This window comes from Prinia subflava, chromosome 16 (assembly GCF_021018805.1).
Source record: "Prinia subflava isolate CZ2003 ecotype Zambia chromosome 16, Cam_Psub_1.2, whole genome shotgun sequence".
Classification (NCBI taxonomy): domain Eukaryota; kingdom Metazoa; phylum Chordata; class Aves; order Passeriformes; family Cisticolidae; genus Prinia; species Prinia subflava.
Window position 1 is genome coordinate 12,000,260 of NC_086262.1, and position 18,628 is coordinate 12,018,887.

An 18,628-nucleotide genomic window follows, 5' to 3' on the forward strand; every position below is an offset into this window, starting at 1 on the left:
AGCACAGAGGCTGCAGCAGGGCTGGAGGGGCTGGTAGGGCTTCCCAGGAGCCATGGGCAGTGGTGCTGACAGCAGCCAGAGCAGATAAACCCACAGACCACTGCAGATGTGTAACCTTTCAGGCATCCCAGCCCTGGTGGTACCCACTGGCTTGAGCATCTCTCTGGGGCTGCAAGGTAGCTGAGCTGCTCAGCCCTGCCTGTCCTGGGCAGCACAGACCCCAGGCTGGGTGTGACACACTGGGTGGCTGGCATGCAGCCATAGGGCTCTGCTCCCCTGGAGGAGCCTGGCAGGCTGAGACCCTCACGGCCTCCTAGCACTGGCTGCTCCTTCCTGCCCTGTTTCTTCCCTCAGGGCAATGTTCCCTTGGGTAGGCATTGGTATCTGGAGACCTCGCTCATGTGAGATGGCGTGGGTGACAAGCACGGCTTTGTTCACCCTGTGCTGCAGTGAGGGACAGCAGCTCTGCTCTCCTCCTTGTGCCCCTGGCTGTGCCATGGTGTGCTGATCCCCCCTGCCCCAGAGGTGCTCACGGTGCCCAGCAGCTCACAGGGTCTCTAGATATGGGGCTGCCCCATAGAGCCAGGACAAGGCAGCCTTGTGGTTAGAGTGTACATCTGTGCTTTAGTTGCTCTGGATCCTTCCTTGCTTTCCTCCTGCATGGCTTCTGCTCTCTTCCTCTGCTCCTTGCAAGATGAAAGCCAGAGGATGGGCTGAGCCAAAGCCTGAGTTTTTTGTCTCAAAATACTGTAAGCAGATTCAGCCTGAGAGCTGTCTACAATAAAATCAAAGTTAGCTCTTTGTGCCAAAACATCTCTCCCAAACCTCTCCTCAGAGCCCAGACTTGGTCCTTTTCTCCCAGGATGCTGATGACCAACAAGGTCACCCCATCACTTCCTCCATGGCCTCTCTTGCCAGGAGCAGCTGTGCAGAACAGCCATGCTGGTGCCCAGGGACACTCACCTGCCTTACTGGCCCCAAAGAGCCTCACCTGGGACCCCCATCTACACAGCCTTGTGCCCTCATTTACGTCCAGTCTTGGACTTAGCCCTGCCCCTGCTGGCACTCTGCTGCTAAGCCCCTTTGAGCTGCACCCAGGAATGCCCAGATACCAGGGAAGTCCAAGAAGCCTCAGGATTTTGCTTTGAGGAGTTACAGCTGGACATGCTGCTGCAAACATCCCATGGAGCTGGGTCTGTGTTCCTCTGCCTTGCTGCTGCAGTCCATTTAGGGACCTGTTCACCTCTCTCTGTGCTCCCCAGGGGCAGCTGGGGTCAGTCATAGCTGAATGCACCTCTAAACCACAACCCAGCCTTGTTACTGCTCCTCTCTGCCTGAGTTTCCTCCAAAAGCAGCTCCACAGACTGAGATGTGGGTCCTGGTGCGAGGAGCAGGGACAGAGGGAAAGGCTTCCCCCTTCCACCTGCCCAGGGAGCTTGGAAAATTGAATTAAACTGCCTCAATAATGCCTCTGAGCCTATTAGCATTGCAGGCTGTGTGTATGATTTGGATGGCGTTGTGGGAAAAATATTTCTGCATAGATTTCCCATTGTGCAGCCCGGAGCGGTGGTCAGCAGGGGGAGGGCCAGGGTGCTCCCAAAAGGGATTTAAGGGGAGAGTGTAACAGGGGCTTGCCTGGTGCTTGTTGTGCCCACCAGTTGGAGCAAAGGATGGCTGGGGTGAGTAATTTGTTTGCAGGAGAAGGGAAAATCAGCGGGGCGAGGTGCCCTGGGCAGGACTGGGGTTGTGCAGCTGGTGGGTGCTGCTGTGGGGCGGGAGGGTAGTGGCTCCTCACCCCCAGGGCACAGCATTTGTCCTGGAGATTGGAGCTCCCTGTTCCACCAGGGGCAGCTCATCCCGCGGGTCTGGGTGCCAGGCAGGGTTGTTCCTGTGCCCCCCAGTTCCACGTGTCCCCTGTGCCACAGAGATGTGCCACTGGACAGGGTTTCCAGCTGGCTCCTGTACATGTAAGGAGCAGATTATGGCGTTTGGAGTGTGTGGCACAGCTTTTGCTTTGCTGTGGGGTAATCTGGAGGTCCTGGCAGCACCAAGGCAGGTTCTCCAGTCCCAGAAGCACTGTGTGGATGGTGGGAGCTGCAAGCAAACCACTGAGGCTGGGTTTGTGCCACATCCCCAGGGCGGTCAGTGCCCGTGGGGCAGCAGTGCCCTCACGCCTGCTGCTTTCCTCTCCCGCAGATGCCATGCTGGGACCACCTGCGCTCTGCTCCGAAGCTGCTTTTCCGCAGAAAACGAGTCCCAGGCAGCTCAGAGGGCTCCAGCCTGCGCCGCTGCCTCTCCACCCTGGACCTGGTTGCCTTGGGAGTGGGCAGCACGCTGGGGGCTGGTGTCTACGTCCTGGCAGGGGAGGTGGCCAAGACCAGCTCTGGCCCGAGCATCGTCCTTTCTTTCCTGATTGCAGCTGTGGTGTCTGCCCTGGCAGGGCTGTGCTATGCCGAGCTTGGGGCCCGTGTGCCCCTGGCTGGCTCTGCCTATCTCTACAGCTACGTGACAGTGGGCGAGCTCTGGGCCTTCCTCGCTGGGTGGAACCTGCTGCTGTCCTATGTCATCGGTATAAGGCCCTCTTGATCCCTCCCAGCACTGTGTTGGGGGCTTTGAGACCTCCTGGGAGCACCAGAACACAGCCATCACCTCTCCCCAGGTACAGCCAGTGTTGCCCGGGCCTGGAGTGCCACCTTTGACCAGCTCCTCGGCAAGAAGATGGGGAGGTTTTTGGGTGCTCACGCAGCCATGGGCTCTGTGGGGCTGGCAGAGCACCCAGATGCCTTTGCTGCTGGCCTGGTGGTCCTGCTGGCAGGTAGGATGCCTCCCCCTGTGCCACCCTCCGTCAGGTATGATGAGCTCCTCACCCCACTGTGGGCTCTTCAGGATGGGGCTGACCTCTCAGAGGCTTTGCTATTTCCAGAGCAAAGAATGGGGAATGGAAAGGAAATCTGGGGAAATCTGCAAGTTGTCCTGAATTAACCACTGCCTCCCTTTTCCACCCTCCCCAGTAATGTCTACCCTGGTGTCATCCAGGGGGCTCATCCAGTTTTGATTCTTTATTCTCCAGGGCTTCTTTCCTTTGGAGTGAAGGAATCCACCATGGTCAACAAAGCATTCACATCTCTCAACGTTCTCGTCCTGCTCTTTGTCACAGTGAGTGGCTTCATCAAAGGTGACACGAGCAACTGGAATCTCAGGGAGGATGACCTGCCACAGGCAGCTGCCCACGAAGCTGGGTATGAGGGGCTTCATTCTCCCTGTGCTGCCTTCAGAGTGGGGTGGGGAGTGCTTTATCCCAGGAGATACCACTTTCTCCATTTCTCCCTGTTGGCAATGTGTCAAAGTCCTAAGCCCTGATGGGTTGATGCTGCGGGTTGAGTGGGTTGGATGGACTGTTCAGCTTGACCCCATCCTGGGATCCCATTGCACTGAGCCCCCTGCACTGCCTGACTCTTCTTCCTCCTCCCAGGAACCAGTCCATGGCTGACAACATGACCAGTGCCTTTGGGGCGGGAGGCTTCATGCCCTATGGTTTCACTGGGACCTTGGCTGGAGCCTCTACCTGTTTCTATGCCTTTGTTGGGTTTGACTGCATTGCTACCACAGGTAAGTGAGGTGGGGGTGCTGCTGGTGGAACCCTCCCTGCAGGCTGGGGGGCTGTGGTAGTGACTGTCCCCACAGCTCTGGGAACTGCTGTAAGGCTGGGAAATGTGCTGCAGCCACTCTCTCCTGCCCTTTCTAAGAGTCCACATGGAATGTTTGGCTAATCCTGAAGCAGGAACATTCTCTATCCAAATATCCCTGGGGCCCAGAACATCTAGTGGCCCTTGCTAGAAGGTCTCTGTCCTCTCTTGGGGGAATATAGGATGTGCTGTCCAGCCTGGGCTGGGCTCTTAGCATGCCATGCACATTAAATGAACATCTGTTCCTACAGCTGAGCTTGTCCTCCCCAGGGGAAGAAGTGAGGGACCCACAGCGATCCATCCCCATGGGCATCGTTCTCTCCCTCCTCATCTGCTTCCTGGCCTACTTTGGGGTGTCTGCTGCCCTCACCCTGATGATGCCCTACTACCTCCTAGACACCATGAGCCCGCTGCCAGTGGCTTTTGAGTACATTGGCTGGAGCAGTGCAAAGTATGCCGTGGCTGCAGGGTCACTGTGTGCCCTGACCACCAGGTGAGGGGCGTCCTCTGAGGGCAGTTCTGTGGGTCAGAGCAAGGTACTGGAGCTGTAACACATCCAGGAGATATCCCCAACCCCTTCGTCCTGAATTCCTCCTTGTGGTGGTGGCTCATGTCACTCCTTACCTTTCCTGCTTGGCCAAAATCCCTTCCACACAAACCCTGGTGTTCCCACCCTGGCCCTTCCTGTAGAGCAGCCAAACCCTTTGGCATGCCACTGAAGGAGGTGGCCAGGTGGCAGCATGTCCACAAGGGTGGGCTGGGGTGTTCTGCATGGGTGACTGCAGACATCTGTTCCCTGACACTCCCTCGTCTGATGGTGAGGAAGGTGATGATCTTGTTAGATGGTCCTGAGAAGGTTCTGGGCCATACAGATCAATGGGAGCTCCCTTGGAGGGGCAAAAGGCAGGATGGCACCTCCTAGATTCCTCCCCAATCTCCTCCCCTCTCTCATGCAGCCTCCTGGGCTCCATGTTCCCCATGCCACGGATCCTGTATGCAATGGCTCGAGATGGGCTCCTCTTCAAACCTCTGGCCAAAGTCAGTCGCCGTCAGTGCCCGGTGGTGGCAACCCTGGTGTCTGGGGGAGTGGCAGGTGGGTGAGTGCTTGGGCTGCCCTTGTCTGTGAGCAGGGCTTGGTGGGCATCCTCTTTCCCTGAAGCTTGACTGCAGCTGTTTGAGCAGTGTCTGTTCACCCAGAGACAGAGCTCCTCACGGTGGCTGAGGACCATTTGGCCTCCGTGGTGTCCCAGACACTGGTTCAGCCTCTCTGCACTGCCGCGCAGGAGGTGACAGGATGCTTTGAACTAGTGACCAAAGCATCACCAGTTCATCGAGGTTCTGTTCCAGTGGGTGTCAGGGGACATGGGGAGGCCAGGAGAGTGTGGCTGAGGTCAGCACAGCAGCACTGCCAGCTCTGCTCAGAGGCTAAAAGGGCTTCTCTTCCCCACAGCTCTCCTGGCCCTTCTCTTTGACCTGAAAGCCCTGGTTGACACCATGTCCATTGGCACACTGCTGGCCTACTCCATGGTGGCTGGCTGTGTGCTGCTGCTCAGGTGAGACTGCTGGGGACAGGGGACAGGGCTCACCCAGCTTCTGATGCAGGCCATGCCTGGAACAAGGCTCTGGCCTGGGTGCACTGCAGGTGCAGGTTTATGTGCACTGACATCCAGGTCTGCTCCTCAGGTATCGGCCTGAGCCCGGCCCTCGGGACACTCCTGCAGGGAAGGCCCCAGCAGTGCAGCTCTGGTGGGACCACCTGGTCCAGCCGTCCCTCCGTGCCACCCCTGGCTCCTCTGCTGTGGTGGGCTGGGCTCTGACAGCTGTAGGTATGGCTGGGAATGATGGATGGACTCTACAGGGAGCTGGCGTGGGGGGACACATGGGGGAGATCCCTGTAGCAAGGGCGGGCAGGTTCCTGCCCAGTGAAAACCACCCAGCAGCAGATGCAGGCTCCTTCCTGCCCTCCAGAGCTGGCTGCTCTCAGGAAACCTCCTCCCTCTGCTTCCCAGACTGGAGAGAAAAGCTAAACCCACCATGAGAAGCCACCCAGCCGTGTCCCCTGGTTGTCATTTGTCCCACCGTGGCAGCCTGGGACAGGGAAGGGCCCAGCCCAGGGGAGCTGCCCTGACACTGTGGTCCCTGTGCAGCTGCCCTGGCCTGTGCCCTGAGCTGGGTGAGCACTGCTGGGCTGCCCTGCCTGTGGGCTGGGGGTGCCTGGTGCATCACAGCTCTGGCCCTGCCTTTCCTGGGGATCCTGGCAGCAGCTCTTCTCGTCTGGAGGCAGCCTCAGAGCCAGGACAAAGCATCCTTCATGGTGAGCACCCCGCCCAACCCTTGGGATGTACCCAGGAAGAAGGACCTGGGGCACAGAGAGTAGGCAATTGCTGCAGCCCTGTGGGGAAAGGGTGCCATTTGAGGGTGTTCCCTCAGCTTTAGGTCAGGCACATCTTTGCTGCATCCACATTAATAAGGTACTGCTGGAGGCAGCATGGAGCTCTTGGGGTTTTGCATAGGGACCATGAGGGTTCTTCCCCCCATGACCTGAGGGCTGAAGGTACATCTCCCAGCTGAGCCCCGTGCTTGCTGGGGAATCAGAGCTGCTCTTCAGTAAAAAGACACCTGGCCTTAACCCCTTGGCTTAGTTTTATGAGTGCTTTACTGCCTCTAATCTCAAATCCTGCAGTGCGTCCTGACCCAGTGCAGGACCTGTCAACCAAAGCACCCTCCACAAGCATCCCTCTCCAGCACAGGCTGCAGATCCCAGCTTGGATCTCAGCCTCACAGCCAGCCTTGCCTGTGGACAGCTAGGCAAAGCAGCAAAGAGCTGCATCTAGCTGTGGAATATACCCCTGTGCTCCCTGCAGGTTCCCTGCCTGCCCTTCCTGCCTCTCCTCAGCATCTCCATCAACACCGTGCTGATGGCCCGGCTCAGCGCGGCCGCCTGGCTGCGGTACCTGCTCTGGATGGCTGTGGGTGAGCACAGCTCTGGGTGGCTGTGGGTGAGCCCAGCACCCTGCTCTGGGTGGCTGTGGGTGAGCACAGCACCCTGCTCTGGGTGGCTGTGGGTGAGCACAGCACCCAGCTCTGGGTGGCTGTGGGTGAGCACAGCACTCACGAGGTCCCAGAGCTGGCACCAGCCCATCTGGGTGGAGCTCTGGAGGTTTGAGAGCCCATGGCACTAATGCTGCTCTGAGTGGTGGTGGGGAGGAAGGGGATGCTGACCTTTGCTGCCCAGCAGTGGTGGGAGTCCCATGTCCTCTGATATGTGGCCCAAAGGAAGGGTGGCTGGGAGGGGAAGGAAGAAAAACAAACCATACACACCCTATTCTGCCCTTTCCCAGGTTTCCTCATTTACTTTGGTTATGGCATCTGGCACAGCACTGAGAGCCACTGGCCTGAAGGGACAGATCCCCCGGAGCTGCTGGGAAGCAGAGCCAGGGAGGTGGCCCTGGAGCCCCACGGGACTGCCCTGTGCCCATCGGCTCCAGGGCAATCAAAGGGGATGGCTAGTTCCTGAGTGCCTGGCTCCCTCCATCCTGTGCCCAGGGGACAAGGAAGCCCCTTGGGCTGTGGGTCCTGTCCCACAGAGGGGGCCAGCCCTGCCAGAGCTGCAGGAGCTTCTCCCCCGAGTCTGGTGAACCTCCCTGAGCAACCCAAATCCTCAGAGCGAGCCCCTGCAGAAGGAGTTCTGTTTGGAGAGGATAAAGCACACAAGTGTTTTTGCTGCTGTTACTGTGCTGTGGCTTTCTTTTTCCTTTGAAACCTTTCCCTGCAGCCCCCCAGGCCTCCTTGCCCACCCTGCTCCTTCAGCTGCTCACAATGGATGGGACAGAGGCTTCTCATGCTGCTCTGACCCTCCATTTTGGCTGGGCACTCAGCCTGAGCTGACCTATCATTCCCCCCATGACTGCCAAGGTACTGCCTGACCCAGGCTTTTCCCTCTTCAAAGAGTGCCAGTCCTTTTCTGCACTCATTTATTCCTCCTCCTCAGTTCCCAGTGTCCCCTTTCCCAGAGTCAGGCACATTCTTCCAAGTCCCACGCAGGATCTGCCTTTGGGGCACTGGGACATGGTACCAGGTGTCCAGAGCAGGATCCCACCAGCCTCATCTCCCTTTGTCCAGAAATCCTGATCCCCTGAGCCATAACCAGGCAGGATTTGATGGGGCATCTCCTGCTTTGGTGCTACAGCTCCTGGGGGAGGCGCAGATGATGTGTGGAGCAGAGGGTGCCCTGACATGGTTCTAACACAACAGGCTCCCCCATTTCCCCCTCTGGCCGCCCCATGGAGAGGTGTGGGTAGGAGCTGGACCCCACATCCACATTGCCCTCCTGGCTGCCCGTTCAGCTGCTCTGTTCCTGATAAGGGGCAGCACAAAGGACGGAAGTGGCTGTTGCAGTGGCCCCGATGCTGGGAGGGTCTGGGTCTGCCCTGAGCTGGGAGCCCATTGAAATGAAGGAAAAGAGGGAAGGAGCAGGAAAATGGGGATCGGCCTTAAGGGCCTCATCTGGAGTTTCCTTGTTGAGTCTTAGTGGTGCCAGCTTGCACCCTTCCCCTTCTGTATGGGGTGTGGAGCACACAGCCCCACTCTGGGATGCTCCTGCACCAGTCCCCCAAACACTGACATGGGATTCCTGAGGCTGCTGCTTCTCCCAGATTTGTAATCCTTACAGCCAGCAGCACACACACACACACACACACGGAGCCCTGGGGAGGGGACAGGCCTGTGACAGCCCCAGAGCAGTGACTCCCACCACACTCGTGCACCAGGGAAAAGTGCTTGTGTGCATCCAGCCCTGACCCACAGCCACGCTGGCAGCATCTTCCCTGATGGGGATGCACTGGCTCGAGCAGAGGGATGTGACCTGCCACAGCCTGACACCTCTGGGAGGATGCTCTGCTCCCTGAATGTGCAGCTCCAGCCTCTGTCCAGCTTTTGGGGAAGAAGATGGGACTGGTGGTGCTGGTGATGGGCAGCAGGGACAAGTAGGGCTTGGGGTCTTCGTGGCAGTGAGCTGGGACGTGCCTGAGCTGCAGGAGCAGTACCTGGCAGACATTTGCTGAAGGTGGAGGAGGTGATGAGAATAGGAGGGCATGGGTGGGAGCCCTGCCTGCTGAGGTTAACACCATGTCCCCAGTGCCCTCCTCATCCTCCCAGTGCTTGTCCCCATCCTGTCCTAGTGGCCTCCTCATTGTCCTCAGCACTGGTGCTCTTTATACTCAGAGCCAAGCGCTGGGTCAGATCCGGCCCAGTGCAAGTCTGCATGTTCTGGCTGACCCCTTTCACCCCCAGACAGCCCCTCACCAGAGCAAGGGGTGCAGGGACTGCAGGGGTGGGAGGCCAGAGTCCCTCTGCAGCCCCGCTCGGGCTGGGGAAATGCAGGCATAAGTGTCCCATGAAATGCTCCATCCCTCCGGTCCGTGAAGCGCCCCGAGGGCTCGGCCAGCCCGGAGCCGTGCCCCGACCGGGGGGCACTTGTGAGAGCAGCCCCGGGCTCACGGGGCAGCCCCGGCAGTCCCCCGGCAGCGCACGGTGCCGCCGGTGCTACGTGGCGATGAGCGGCACCTCGCCGGTAGCCACGGGGAACGGGGCGCCGTCCCCCGCGTTGAGCACTCGGTACAGCAGCTCCTCCTTCTCCCGGCGAGCCTGGTCCAGCAGCTGCGCCTCCTTCTCCAGCGCCCCACGGGCGGCCTGCAGCTCCTCGGACAGCTGCCTGCGGGCACAGGGCACAGGGCACAGGGCACAGGGCACAGGCTGCTGGAGCCGCTGGACAGAGCCCCTGCCCGCCCCTCTGCTGCCCGCAGAGCTGCCCTGTGCTCCCGCACTGCCACCTGTCCCCCCGTTGGAGGGTGGCACCGGCACTTACCTGGCTATGACCAAGTGGTTCTGGGTGCGAACTTGCAGGTCCTCGTTCTCCTGCTGGAGAGTTTTCACCTTCTCCTCCAGCAGAAGGTTCCTCTCCTCCTGGAAGGGGGCATGAGGGTGAGGAGAGAGCTGGGGAGCACTTCTGAGCCCCCCACCACCCCATTTTGGGTGAAATGCTGGCCTGGGGGCATTGTTCCCACATCCCCTCCCCACACCAAGAGAGGAAATGGGCTCCATCCACCTTTGCTCCAGCTGCAGTTTCTGGGCAGAATTTAGGTGGGTAGAGGAGCTGAAAAGAGGAGAGCCCACCTGTGACCCCCCTTTCAACCCACCACAGTCTCCAGGTGCAGCAGCTTCTTGTCCAGGCTGTGGATGTGCTCGTTCTTCATCTCGATGACGAAGTGCAGGCTCTCCAGCTCCTGCTCCCAGAAGGGGCTGGGGCTCCCATGCTCCTGCAGGGCCATCACTCATGTCCAAGGGACCTCAACACCTCCCCAGGACAGGCTTTGCTCCCCCCGTCAGCTGTCCTGAGCTCCCCCCTGGTTCCAGCCCCACCGTGCCGGGGTCCATCAGAGAGCCCCCTTGGCTTTGGGTCAGCACCCCATAGCAGGTCCCCTCCCTGACACCCCTTGCTGCACCTGGATGTGCTTCTTGTAGTCTGTTCTCAGGAGTGACTCCTCCACCCGCTTCATCCTGTCCTGGAAGGATTTCAGCTGGGAATTCAGTGCCTGAATTGTCTCCTAAGAGAAACAGGAAAGAAGCAGAATGAGAGGTATCTGGGATTTCTTTCTGAGCCTGGGGACTATTGGGCTGTGATACCCAAATAACACCAGGGCTGGAGGAGCTGGCGTGGTCTGTGAGCACACCAGGGACTGAGGTGGCCACTGAAGAACGTGGGGCACCATGGCAGAACCAGCAGATGGTCCTCAAGCCCTCCACAAGTTCCCCCCTCCCCAAGGATTTCTCTGCTGGTACCTGTAAGGCTGCCTCAGATCTGTGGTGGGACTCTGTCAGCAGCAGCTTCTCCTGCTCATGTGCTCCCTGGAGTTCTGCGGGGAACATGAGCTGAGTGCCACCAGGGGGACATTGGGGCAGCAGGCCCTACCTGAGCCCCACAGTGCTGGGGAGCAGGGAACAGCATCCCAGTGACCCCACAGGCAGCCAGAGGGACACTGGCAGTAGTGGGGAGAGGGGAGGGGAGCTGCAGGGAGCCCGACTGTCCTGGCACCCACCTTGCAGGGTCTCTGTGTGCTCTCTCCTCAGGGCATCAAGCTGTTCCTTTAGCTCCAGCTCTTTTCTCTTTGCCACCTGGGAAGCAGTCAGATAGAAATCCCAGTGTAAGGGATGCAGAGCTTCACTGCTCTGGGCTTCCTCACCCTTTCTTAGACCCATTCTTCTCCCAAAAATGGGAGAGCCCAGCCCAGTGTGCACCAGGGAAGCCCTGGCTGGTGACACGCTCCACGTCCAGCTGCTGCCTCCAGCTGCACCAGCCCTTCCAGCTGACCTGGATCTCAGTGTCTTGGGAGATGCTCGCAGTGCTTGCCTGGCCAGCATCCCGCAGCTGCTTCTCCTCCTCCTCCTGGCCTTGGAGGAATCTCGCAGTGTCCGCTGCCTTCTCCCCATCCTCAGGAAGCAGGGAGGTGTTGGCTGCAAGACAAACACAGCTCAAACAGCTCTGGCTGCCTCCTGCTGTCTGGGCTGCCTGCACATCCTGAGTAGCTGAACCTGCCAGTGCCATGGGCCGGGTTCTGCACTGCCCTCCTCTCACTGGAGAAATACCTCTCCCATCTCACTGGTCCAAATTAGCACTAATTGGGATGGTGCTGGCAGGCTCAGAGAGGACACAGAGCTTGTCAGGACTCCTGTTCTGGGGATGACCTGTCTGACTGAGAGGAGGGGTTGCCATTGTCTCTGGGATGCCCTGCTTGCCCTCCTGCACCAGCATGCACCTACATCATCCCCATCCTCCCTGGTGCCATGCTGGGGCCTGTCCACTGCTCCCTTAATATCACTCTGAGAAAGCAAAGCAGGGGAAAAACATTCTTTTGCTCACCATTCTCCGTCTTCAAGGCTGAGAGCTCCTGGGAAGGTGGTTCCCTCTGCTGCTTGGCTTTAAGTTGTCTCTGGCAGAGAGAGAGGGGGCTGGAGCAGGGGGAAACAGAGAGGGGCAGGTGGCTGCAGGCAGCAAACACGCTGCACTGAGCCTGCATCAGCTCTGCTAAAACACAGATCCTGGGGCAGCAGTGGTCCCTCCCCAGCCCCCTGCCCTCTCCCAGCCCTGAGCACCCATGGGTGTGCACATACTGCCCATCAGGCAGCCTCAAGCTTGTGCCAATTCCTTGCATCCCTGACAGTTCACCGTGTGACATTCAGCTGGAAAACCTGGGATATGCTCACAACATCCCACCGACATGATGCTGGTGAAAATGGGGTCCAGCAGCAAAACATTTGGTGGGGAAGAGCAGGCAGCACTTGGCAGGGCTCCAGCTTCAGCATTCCCTTGCCATCCTCCTCCTGTCCTGGGATGCTCAGGTCAGTCTGATCCCTGGCACCTTGCAGCCCCCCAAACACATGCCTCTGCCAGGGCCTTACACAGATGGGCTTTGACACAGCTGGAGCAGGAGCGAGAAATGAAAAATAACCATAAATCAGAGGCGATGCAGCCCCTGTGCAGGGCTGGCAGCAGGCGAGAGCAGGCGGCCAAGCAATGACCTCAGGAGCGCAGGAATGCGCGGCACGGCCCCGCACTCCCGCACGCTCCCACTGCTGCCACGGCGCTGAGATAACCCAGAGCCGGGAGCTGCCTGCAGCACACAGCTCCGTGGGATGCCTTCCAGCCCTGCACGGGTTTAATTTAGTCACTTGGAGGGGAGAAGAAGAAGAAAAAAGCAGTGGATATATTTTTATCAGCTGCTGAAAGATAGAAGGAAAGCTCGCAGGCTCTCGCGGCTCGGCCTCACTGGCGCAGGGCAGAGCTGGTCCCTGATGCCCATCCCTGAGCTGTGCCTCTGGGTAGGGCATAGATGCACGACGGGCGAGGAAATTCACCTCAAGACACGTTGCTGCTCTCCAGCCCCCGCCAGAACTGCCCCAAAAAATGCCGATCCCTGAGGAATCCCTGCTGCCTGCGGGAGCCGCTGCGCCGGCTGCTCCCCGCCTCGGCCCCGCGCACGGTGGCGCGGCCAAATACAGCGGATTAGGGAGCCTGGCTTGGGAAAAGAGCGAGGGAAAGCAAACAGACGTCCTTTCCTCCGCCTCCCCGGCAGCCCCCCTTCTGGGGCTGGAGGGAGGCGCAGTTCCAGAGAGCAGGATAACTCCGAGCCTCTGGGAAGCCACGGCTTTATCTTCCCTTCTATGGCATGAGCAGCCGCGGCGTTGAACGTGGCCCAGGTGAGGGGGCGAGGAGGCAGCCGGCAGTCAGAGTTCACAGGGCTTGTTCTCCTTGTCAGTACAGCTCACCCTGAAAGCGTGGGGTGCCCTGGGGTGCTGCTGAATCCTGGCACATCTGACTGCAAAGGGTCCCCAGGAATCCCTGCCTGTCCCCTGACACACCTCATGCCAGTGTGCATCTCCCTGGTATTTAACAGACCCGTGTCCTGTAATGGGTTTTGAAGTCAGGGAATAGGCAAGGGAAAGATAAATGAGACAGTCAAGGCTCTGCAGTCCTGAGGGCACCATAGGAGTCCCAAAACACCTCCTCCCCTAGACCCACGCCCCATATCCCCACTTTTTTTTCACTGCAACAAAGAAAAGGCTGTGTAGGGGGACCCTCCTGACACAGGGGGGTGACACAGACCTCAAGGGTTTTGGATGATCTCAGCAGAGCTGAGAGCAGGATGCTGTCACAACCTCCAGGAGGGACCCCAAACCCCCAAACCAAACCACCTCTGCTGCACTTGTCCTGCTTGCTGGCAAAAGTGATGCCTAAGGACAGAGAGCCCAGGGCTGGTCACATCCATAGCATGGGCAATGTCCCCAGCACAGACCCAGGGAATCTTCACCTCTCCCCCACACCTCAAATCCAGCAGGATGGGACCTCAGAGCCCCTCAGCCTCTAAAGGAAGATGATATGAGACACCTGCACTGAACTCAGAAATAGCTGAAGCAAGAAACAGGCTCACCAGCACCAACAGACAAATCTAAATACTTGCCCTGAGGCTATGAGTGAGGCACCTTCCTACCTCTAGGAGCAATTAAAATAGCGTCTAGAGCTAATTTCAGTCATAAGCACTCAATTGTCCTTTGGGATTAAAGCTCCACCTCTGGGGTGAACAGCAAAATTTGGCTGAAAGCTCTCCAGTATGAAGGGACTTTCCGCTGTCACTTCCAGAGAAGCTTTGTGGCACCTGAACCTCTGGTATCGCCTGGCGCATTTTGGAGAGCTGGAAAATCATCCTGGAATCCACTGTGTGTGGAAGGAGCAGGTTGGGAATTGCTCCAGCTGGAACAGCTTTGGCCAGGGGAAGAAGCAGCCTGATACATCCTGCAGGTGGGGGCCATCCACAGCACAGCTTATCCTGTAAGGTCTTGGGAACCTCTGCCAAAAATACCTTCCAGCTATGAAAAAACCAGAAGTATCTACATTCTTAGAACTAAATATTTCTAATAGTCTGGAGCAGAAATGTTTATAGATGGATTAATAGGGATTTCCAACAGGACTTGAGTCATCTCCAAGGGTGCTGGGGCGGGGAGCACCAGTGCAGAGCAGCTGGCACAGTGTGGGCAGCCGAAGTGGCTGCAGCCTCTGCCTCAGCTCTTAGTGTGAGGTGGGGTTTTGGGCTGTATTTTTCTTCCTCTTTTCCTGTTTTACGAGTACATTAAGCAATTCAACCATGCAACCTAGCAAAGGAAATCACAAAGAGTCAGGAAATGAGTATTTAAATCCTGACTCTGCTCCTGGGGAGGAGGTTTTGCTTTGTGGCTGAGGAGAAGGGGGCCAGGATTTGGTTCATGACTGTAAAAGCTCCCAGGACCTGCAGCAGATGCTCAGAGCTGCCAGAGTGCTGGCACAAGACCGTGGGACCTGTCTTTAACCCTGCTGCTGTCTTTCCTCCCGTGATGGTTGTGTTAGGAGGTGATTATCACCTCTCCTACAGTCAGATCTGTGCCGCAGACCGTAGGCAAACACTTCACACTGTTGACAGCCCCGAGTTTTGCATTCTGACCCTTCCCTGACTCCTGGTGCTACCAGGAGTCAGGGAAGTTCCTGAAGTTCTGAAGTTCCTAGCCCTTCAAAATAGATTCTCCCCAGACCTGGAAGGCGGCCAAGGCTCAGCCCTGACCTTTTGGGAAGGCAGCTTGGCCTCTCTCACACCAGGTCACACGAGCAGTGACCGTGAGTGGCCAAGCATGGGTGGATGGAGCTGAAGGGGAAGGAAACCCCAGGGACAGCGCTCAGGGCTGGGTCCTGCCTGTGCCTCCCTTATCACCCTGCTGCCCGCAGACTGGTGCCAGGGGAGGATGAGGCTGCCAAGGCACCTCCCCCAGGGCACACAGTGGCTCCTGGTATGTCATCCATGCACCAGACCCAGCCCAGCAACAGCTCCTCAAGGTCACCTCAAACCTGGGACTGGCCTCAAAAGCCTCTGCAGCCCCCAGCCCCATTAGAGTCCCCAATCCCATGACCTGCACATGGCTTCTGGCTGGGCTTTCCCCTGAGGTTTGAAGTCTCCCCCAACCCCAAGCAACCCCAAGGGACCACCTCTGCAAGCCCAGCCATCAGCAGTGGGAGGTGAAGGTCTCCCATCCTGCCTTTTGGCACTCTGGACATGAGAACACGGGCAGGAGTGGCCCCGTGCCTGCCCTTACGCCTTTTAGCCATAGTGGGGATTTCAGGTGCTACTTTCAGGATGACTTTCAGTCACAGCAGCAGGGCTGTTTTATGGGTAATGACTGTTGGTAAGCAGTGACACAGGGCTGAGCAGAGGAGCTCGAGAGCGGGCAAGTGCAGGAAGGGAGGCATCTGCAGGCAAATGACAAATTTCCGTATTTTGGTAAATGTGGGGCTCTCAACACCCGGGGCCTTGGGGCTGCTGTTTCTTCCTGTCCTGTGCCCATTCTTGAGAGCTCTCAGAGTCACAAACCAGCCCACAAATATCTGATCTTATGACATAGCAAAGAGCGGGATTTTTTCCATGATGTGGAGAAGCGACCAAGCCTGCAAGTGCTGTAAATAAAGGCACTTGTTGGCTGCAGGGCCGTGTGAGCTCCGTGCCTGCTCCCCCCCACACCCAGCAGTGAATTCTGTGGTCCCGGATGGCTGGACTGTCACAGCTGGACCTGCAAAGGGCCACCCGTGCTGGGGGCACGGCAGCACCATGGGGCCTTTCTGCCTTCCCTCCTTCCCCTGCCACCCTCCAGTGATCACAGCACCCAACACCAGTTACACAGCTCATCCGACAGCAAAAACATCCCCCGAGGTCAATGGTGTGGCACTGGAGCAGCACGAGCACAACAAATAACAATAATAATGACAGTAACAATCAGCAGATAATTTCAGACCTAGCCAAAGAGCTCTTCAGTACAGAGCAGCGTGCTGAGATCTGAGGGGACTCAGAGTGTTCCCCTACAGGAGTGATGCCTTCAGCACAAGGGAACACAAGGTTTGGTACGAGGGAGGATGCTGTGGGACGCTGGCAGAGGTCGAGCTGGGGTAACCCCTCCCTGTCTTCTATGGGACCAGCATTTCCAAAAGGCATCATCCCAGATGCTGCACCCCCTTACTTAGAGAATTCCCGTGATGTCGGGGTGAGCCTGCAGAGGTGCAGCAGAGTGCAGGAGGATGCAGGCGGGCGGGTGGCTGCCAGCTTTCATTGTCCCCGCTGCCACCTCCCCCACCACCATGCCGACAGGGTCCCACGCAGCCGGGGACAGTCACGCCGCCCGGCCCCACCGCTCCCCGGGGCAGGGAGGAACCCACCCCCAATACCCCTCGTCCCCGGCACTGCAAGCAGGACTCCCCGCAAACATCAGCCCCACGCGAACCCCAACTCCATCAAACCCCGACAACGAGTACACTCGGTCCCACGAGAGCCCGACCCCTCGGAGCCCCGACCCCACGCGAACCCCGACCGCGAGGAAAGCCCAGCCCAAGCCCAGCCCAGCCCCAAAGCCCCCGCAGCCGCTACCTCGGCACGGACGGGGCAGCAGCGCAGGGCGCTGCCGGTGCAGCCCATGGAGCCCCGGCGGGACCCGCTCAGCCGCGGGGCGCGGGGCGCGGCATCCCCCGGCGGGCGGCACCGCTCACGGACGGGACGGGATGAGCGGCTCCAGCTGGCAGGCAGAAAAAAAATAATTAAAAAAAAAAGTAATAAAAAAGTCCGGCAGCTGCTGACAGGCAGCGCCGGGAGAGGGTGCTCTGCACCCCCGAGCCGCGGGCAGGGCCCCCGGCCGCAGCCTGCCCGCCCCCGGGGCTGGCCCTGGGCCCCCTCCACCCCGGGGTGTCCCCGCCCTGGGCCGGGGTGCTTCGGGAATGCTGTCCCACGGTTCCCCTGCACTGAGGATGCTCCGTTGTGGGTGTGGGGTAAGGAGAGCAGGATCTCTGCATTGGAGGTGTCCTCTCCTGGGCGAGGAGAAAGGGGAACAGGACCCCTGCACCAGAGCTGGGGTGGGAGCAGGACCAGCTGCTCAGGGGGCTTCCACTGCTGAGCCCACCCCAGCCCCCTTAGGGATAGGGATAAGAGTGAGAAAGCAGAATCCATCTGGCTTTTGACATCACCCCATCAAGTATCAGCTTGTGTGGGGGTTCTTGTGGAAAAGTGGTGGATTTGGGGTGTTATTCCTGGCAGGAGCTCTGCTCTGGGGGGCGTTGTGCTGGCTGGAGAGGGCTTTCAGTGTGATCCACATTGCCTGAGGGACTGCACCCTGGCAATCCTTCTCTTGAGCATCCCAAACACCCCAAATGCTGGGCCTGGAGCCAGGGTGGCCCTTTCCAGGAGGAAATCCTACATTTTGGAAATGGGTCCTGAACACGTAGGGAAACACATGGATTTGAAACTGTCCCACAAAAAATAATGTGAGGAAAGGCAGGTTCTTCCAAATGTTTTGATTTTGATGATTTTTTAAAAATGCTTTTTTAAAATTATCTTTTTATGCATTTCTGGATGACCACACATTTTGACCTGAAAACCAATTAGTGTTACCCAGAACTGTTGAAATAAGAGTGTTTGAACGTGGTCACGAGGCCATGCCTGTATGGAAACATTGCAAGTTTTTGTCAACAAGTTTCTATTCTGACATTTTCCAAATATCCCCTGGGAGAAGTCCAAGCAGCCTGCGGCGCTGGGGATGCCAACTCCTTGGCATTTCGCCTGGGCAGCGAGGGAGTGGAGGTGCCTGGTCGTCCTGTCACGTTCGACTTGGAGGTGTTTTTCTTGCCCTGGTATCCCTGGGACAGGGGAAATTGTGAAACACCACTCGGATGGGAGGGTGGGGAAGGCGAGGGGCAGGCTCAGGCTGCCCCAACTCTCCCGGGGACTGGTGGGACCAGTTGCCTGCGTCCTCCTGGGTGGGTGCTGCTTAACCTGAGTGAAATTTTGTGAGTCACAGCAGCTTCTGGCAGCAGTTCCCACTGCTCAGAAACCACCGACAGCGTCTCAGTTCTTATCTCTCCCAGCACTTCAGAGTGGGGCAAGTCTCCTTCCCTACATGAGAGTACTTATTTGGGCTGAGTAGATGGTTTGTGGGATAAAAGCGCAAGGTGCTGGTCTCCACCTCTCCAGGGTTAATTAAAAATCCCGGTCCAGACTTCAGAGACTGAAGGCCTCCAGGGGCAAGCACAAAGCACATTTCCAGGCTGAATTTGCATCGTTGGGGCCGTGGCTGCAAAGAGAAGCAACTGTGTGGGCAGCTGATGAGGAGTCTGTCCAGCTGCCATCACGTCTTTCTGGTGCACAAAGGTCCAGCAGTTTGCACACGTGCTTGTGGAAGTTTCTGCTTTTAACTGCGGGGTGCCGAGGGGGTGCTTGGGGATACCACAGAGTGGGGCTCCAGATAGGATTTCTCTTGACAGTGGTGGAGAAAAAACAGTTTGGGCACATCAGGCTAAGGCATCAAGCCAGCAGGACAGAACTGGGGCT

General features: G+C 58.2%; 2 protein-coding genes across 3 annotated transcripts; one reads left to right on the forward strand and one right to left on the reverse strand.

Annotated features, from left to right (window-relative positions):
* Positions 1 to 1,670: 1,670 nt before the first annotated feature.
* LOC134559279 (cationic amino acid transporter 2-like) lies at positions 1,671 to 8,826 on the forward strand. The gene is made up of 12 exons (XM_063413896.1): positions 1,671 to 1,679; positions 2,197 to 2,569; positions 2,660 to 2,815; positions 3,071 to 3,239; positions 3,473 to 3,609; positions 3,957 to 4,179; positions 4,643 to 4,779; positions 5,137 to 5,239; positions 5,370 to 5,512; positions 5,834 to 6,000; positions 6,551 to 6,659; positions 7,028 to 8,826. Exons 1-12 carry the CDS (start codon positions 1,671 to 1,673, stop codon positions 7,201 to 7,203), a joined length of 1,902 nt encoding a protein of 633 aa, XP_063269966.1. The 3' UTR covers positions 7,204 to 8,826.
* Positions 8,827 to 9,067: 241 nt separating this feature from the next.
* On the reverse strand, positions 9,068 to 17,279 carry CCDC69 (coiled-coil domain containing 69). Of its 2 annotated transcripts, none has more exons than XM_063413491.1 (9): positions 16,679 to 17,279; positions 11,605 to 11,674; positions 11,095 to 11,198; positions 10,784 to 10,859; positions 10,527 to 10,600; positions 10,190 to 10,291; positions 9,884 to 10,003; positions 9,553 to 9,650; positions 9,068 to 9,399 (listed from the first exon to the last, which is right to left on the reverse strand). In XM_063413491.1, exons 1-9 carry the CDS (start codon positions 17,249 to 17,251, stop codon positions 9,231 to 9,233), a joined length of 1,386 nt encoding a protein of 461 aa, XP_063269561.1. In that variant the 5' UTR covers positions 17,252 to 17,279; the 3' UTR covers positions 9,068 to 9,230. The 2 variants fall into 2 exon arrangements, with proteins under 2 accessions (XP_063269561.1, XP_063269560.1); XM_063413490.1 differs by having other exon boundaries at positions 11,056 to 11,198; positions 16,679 to 17,271.
* Between the last annotated feature and the right edge of the window lie 1,349 nt (positions 17,280 to 18,628).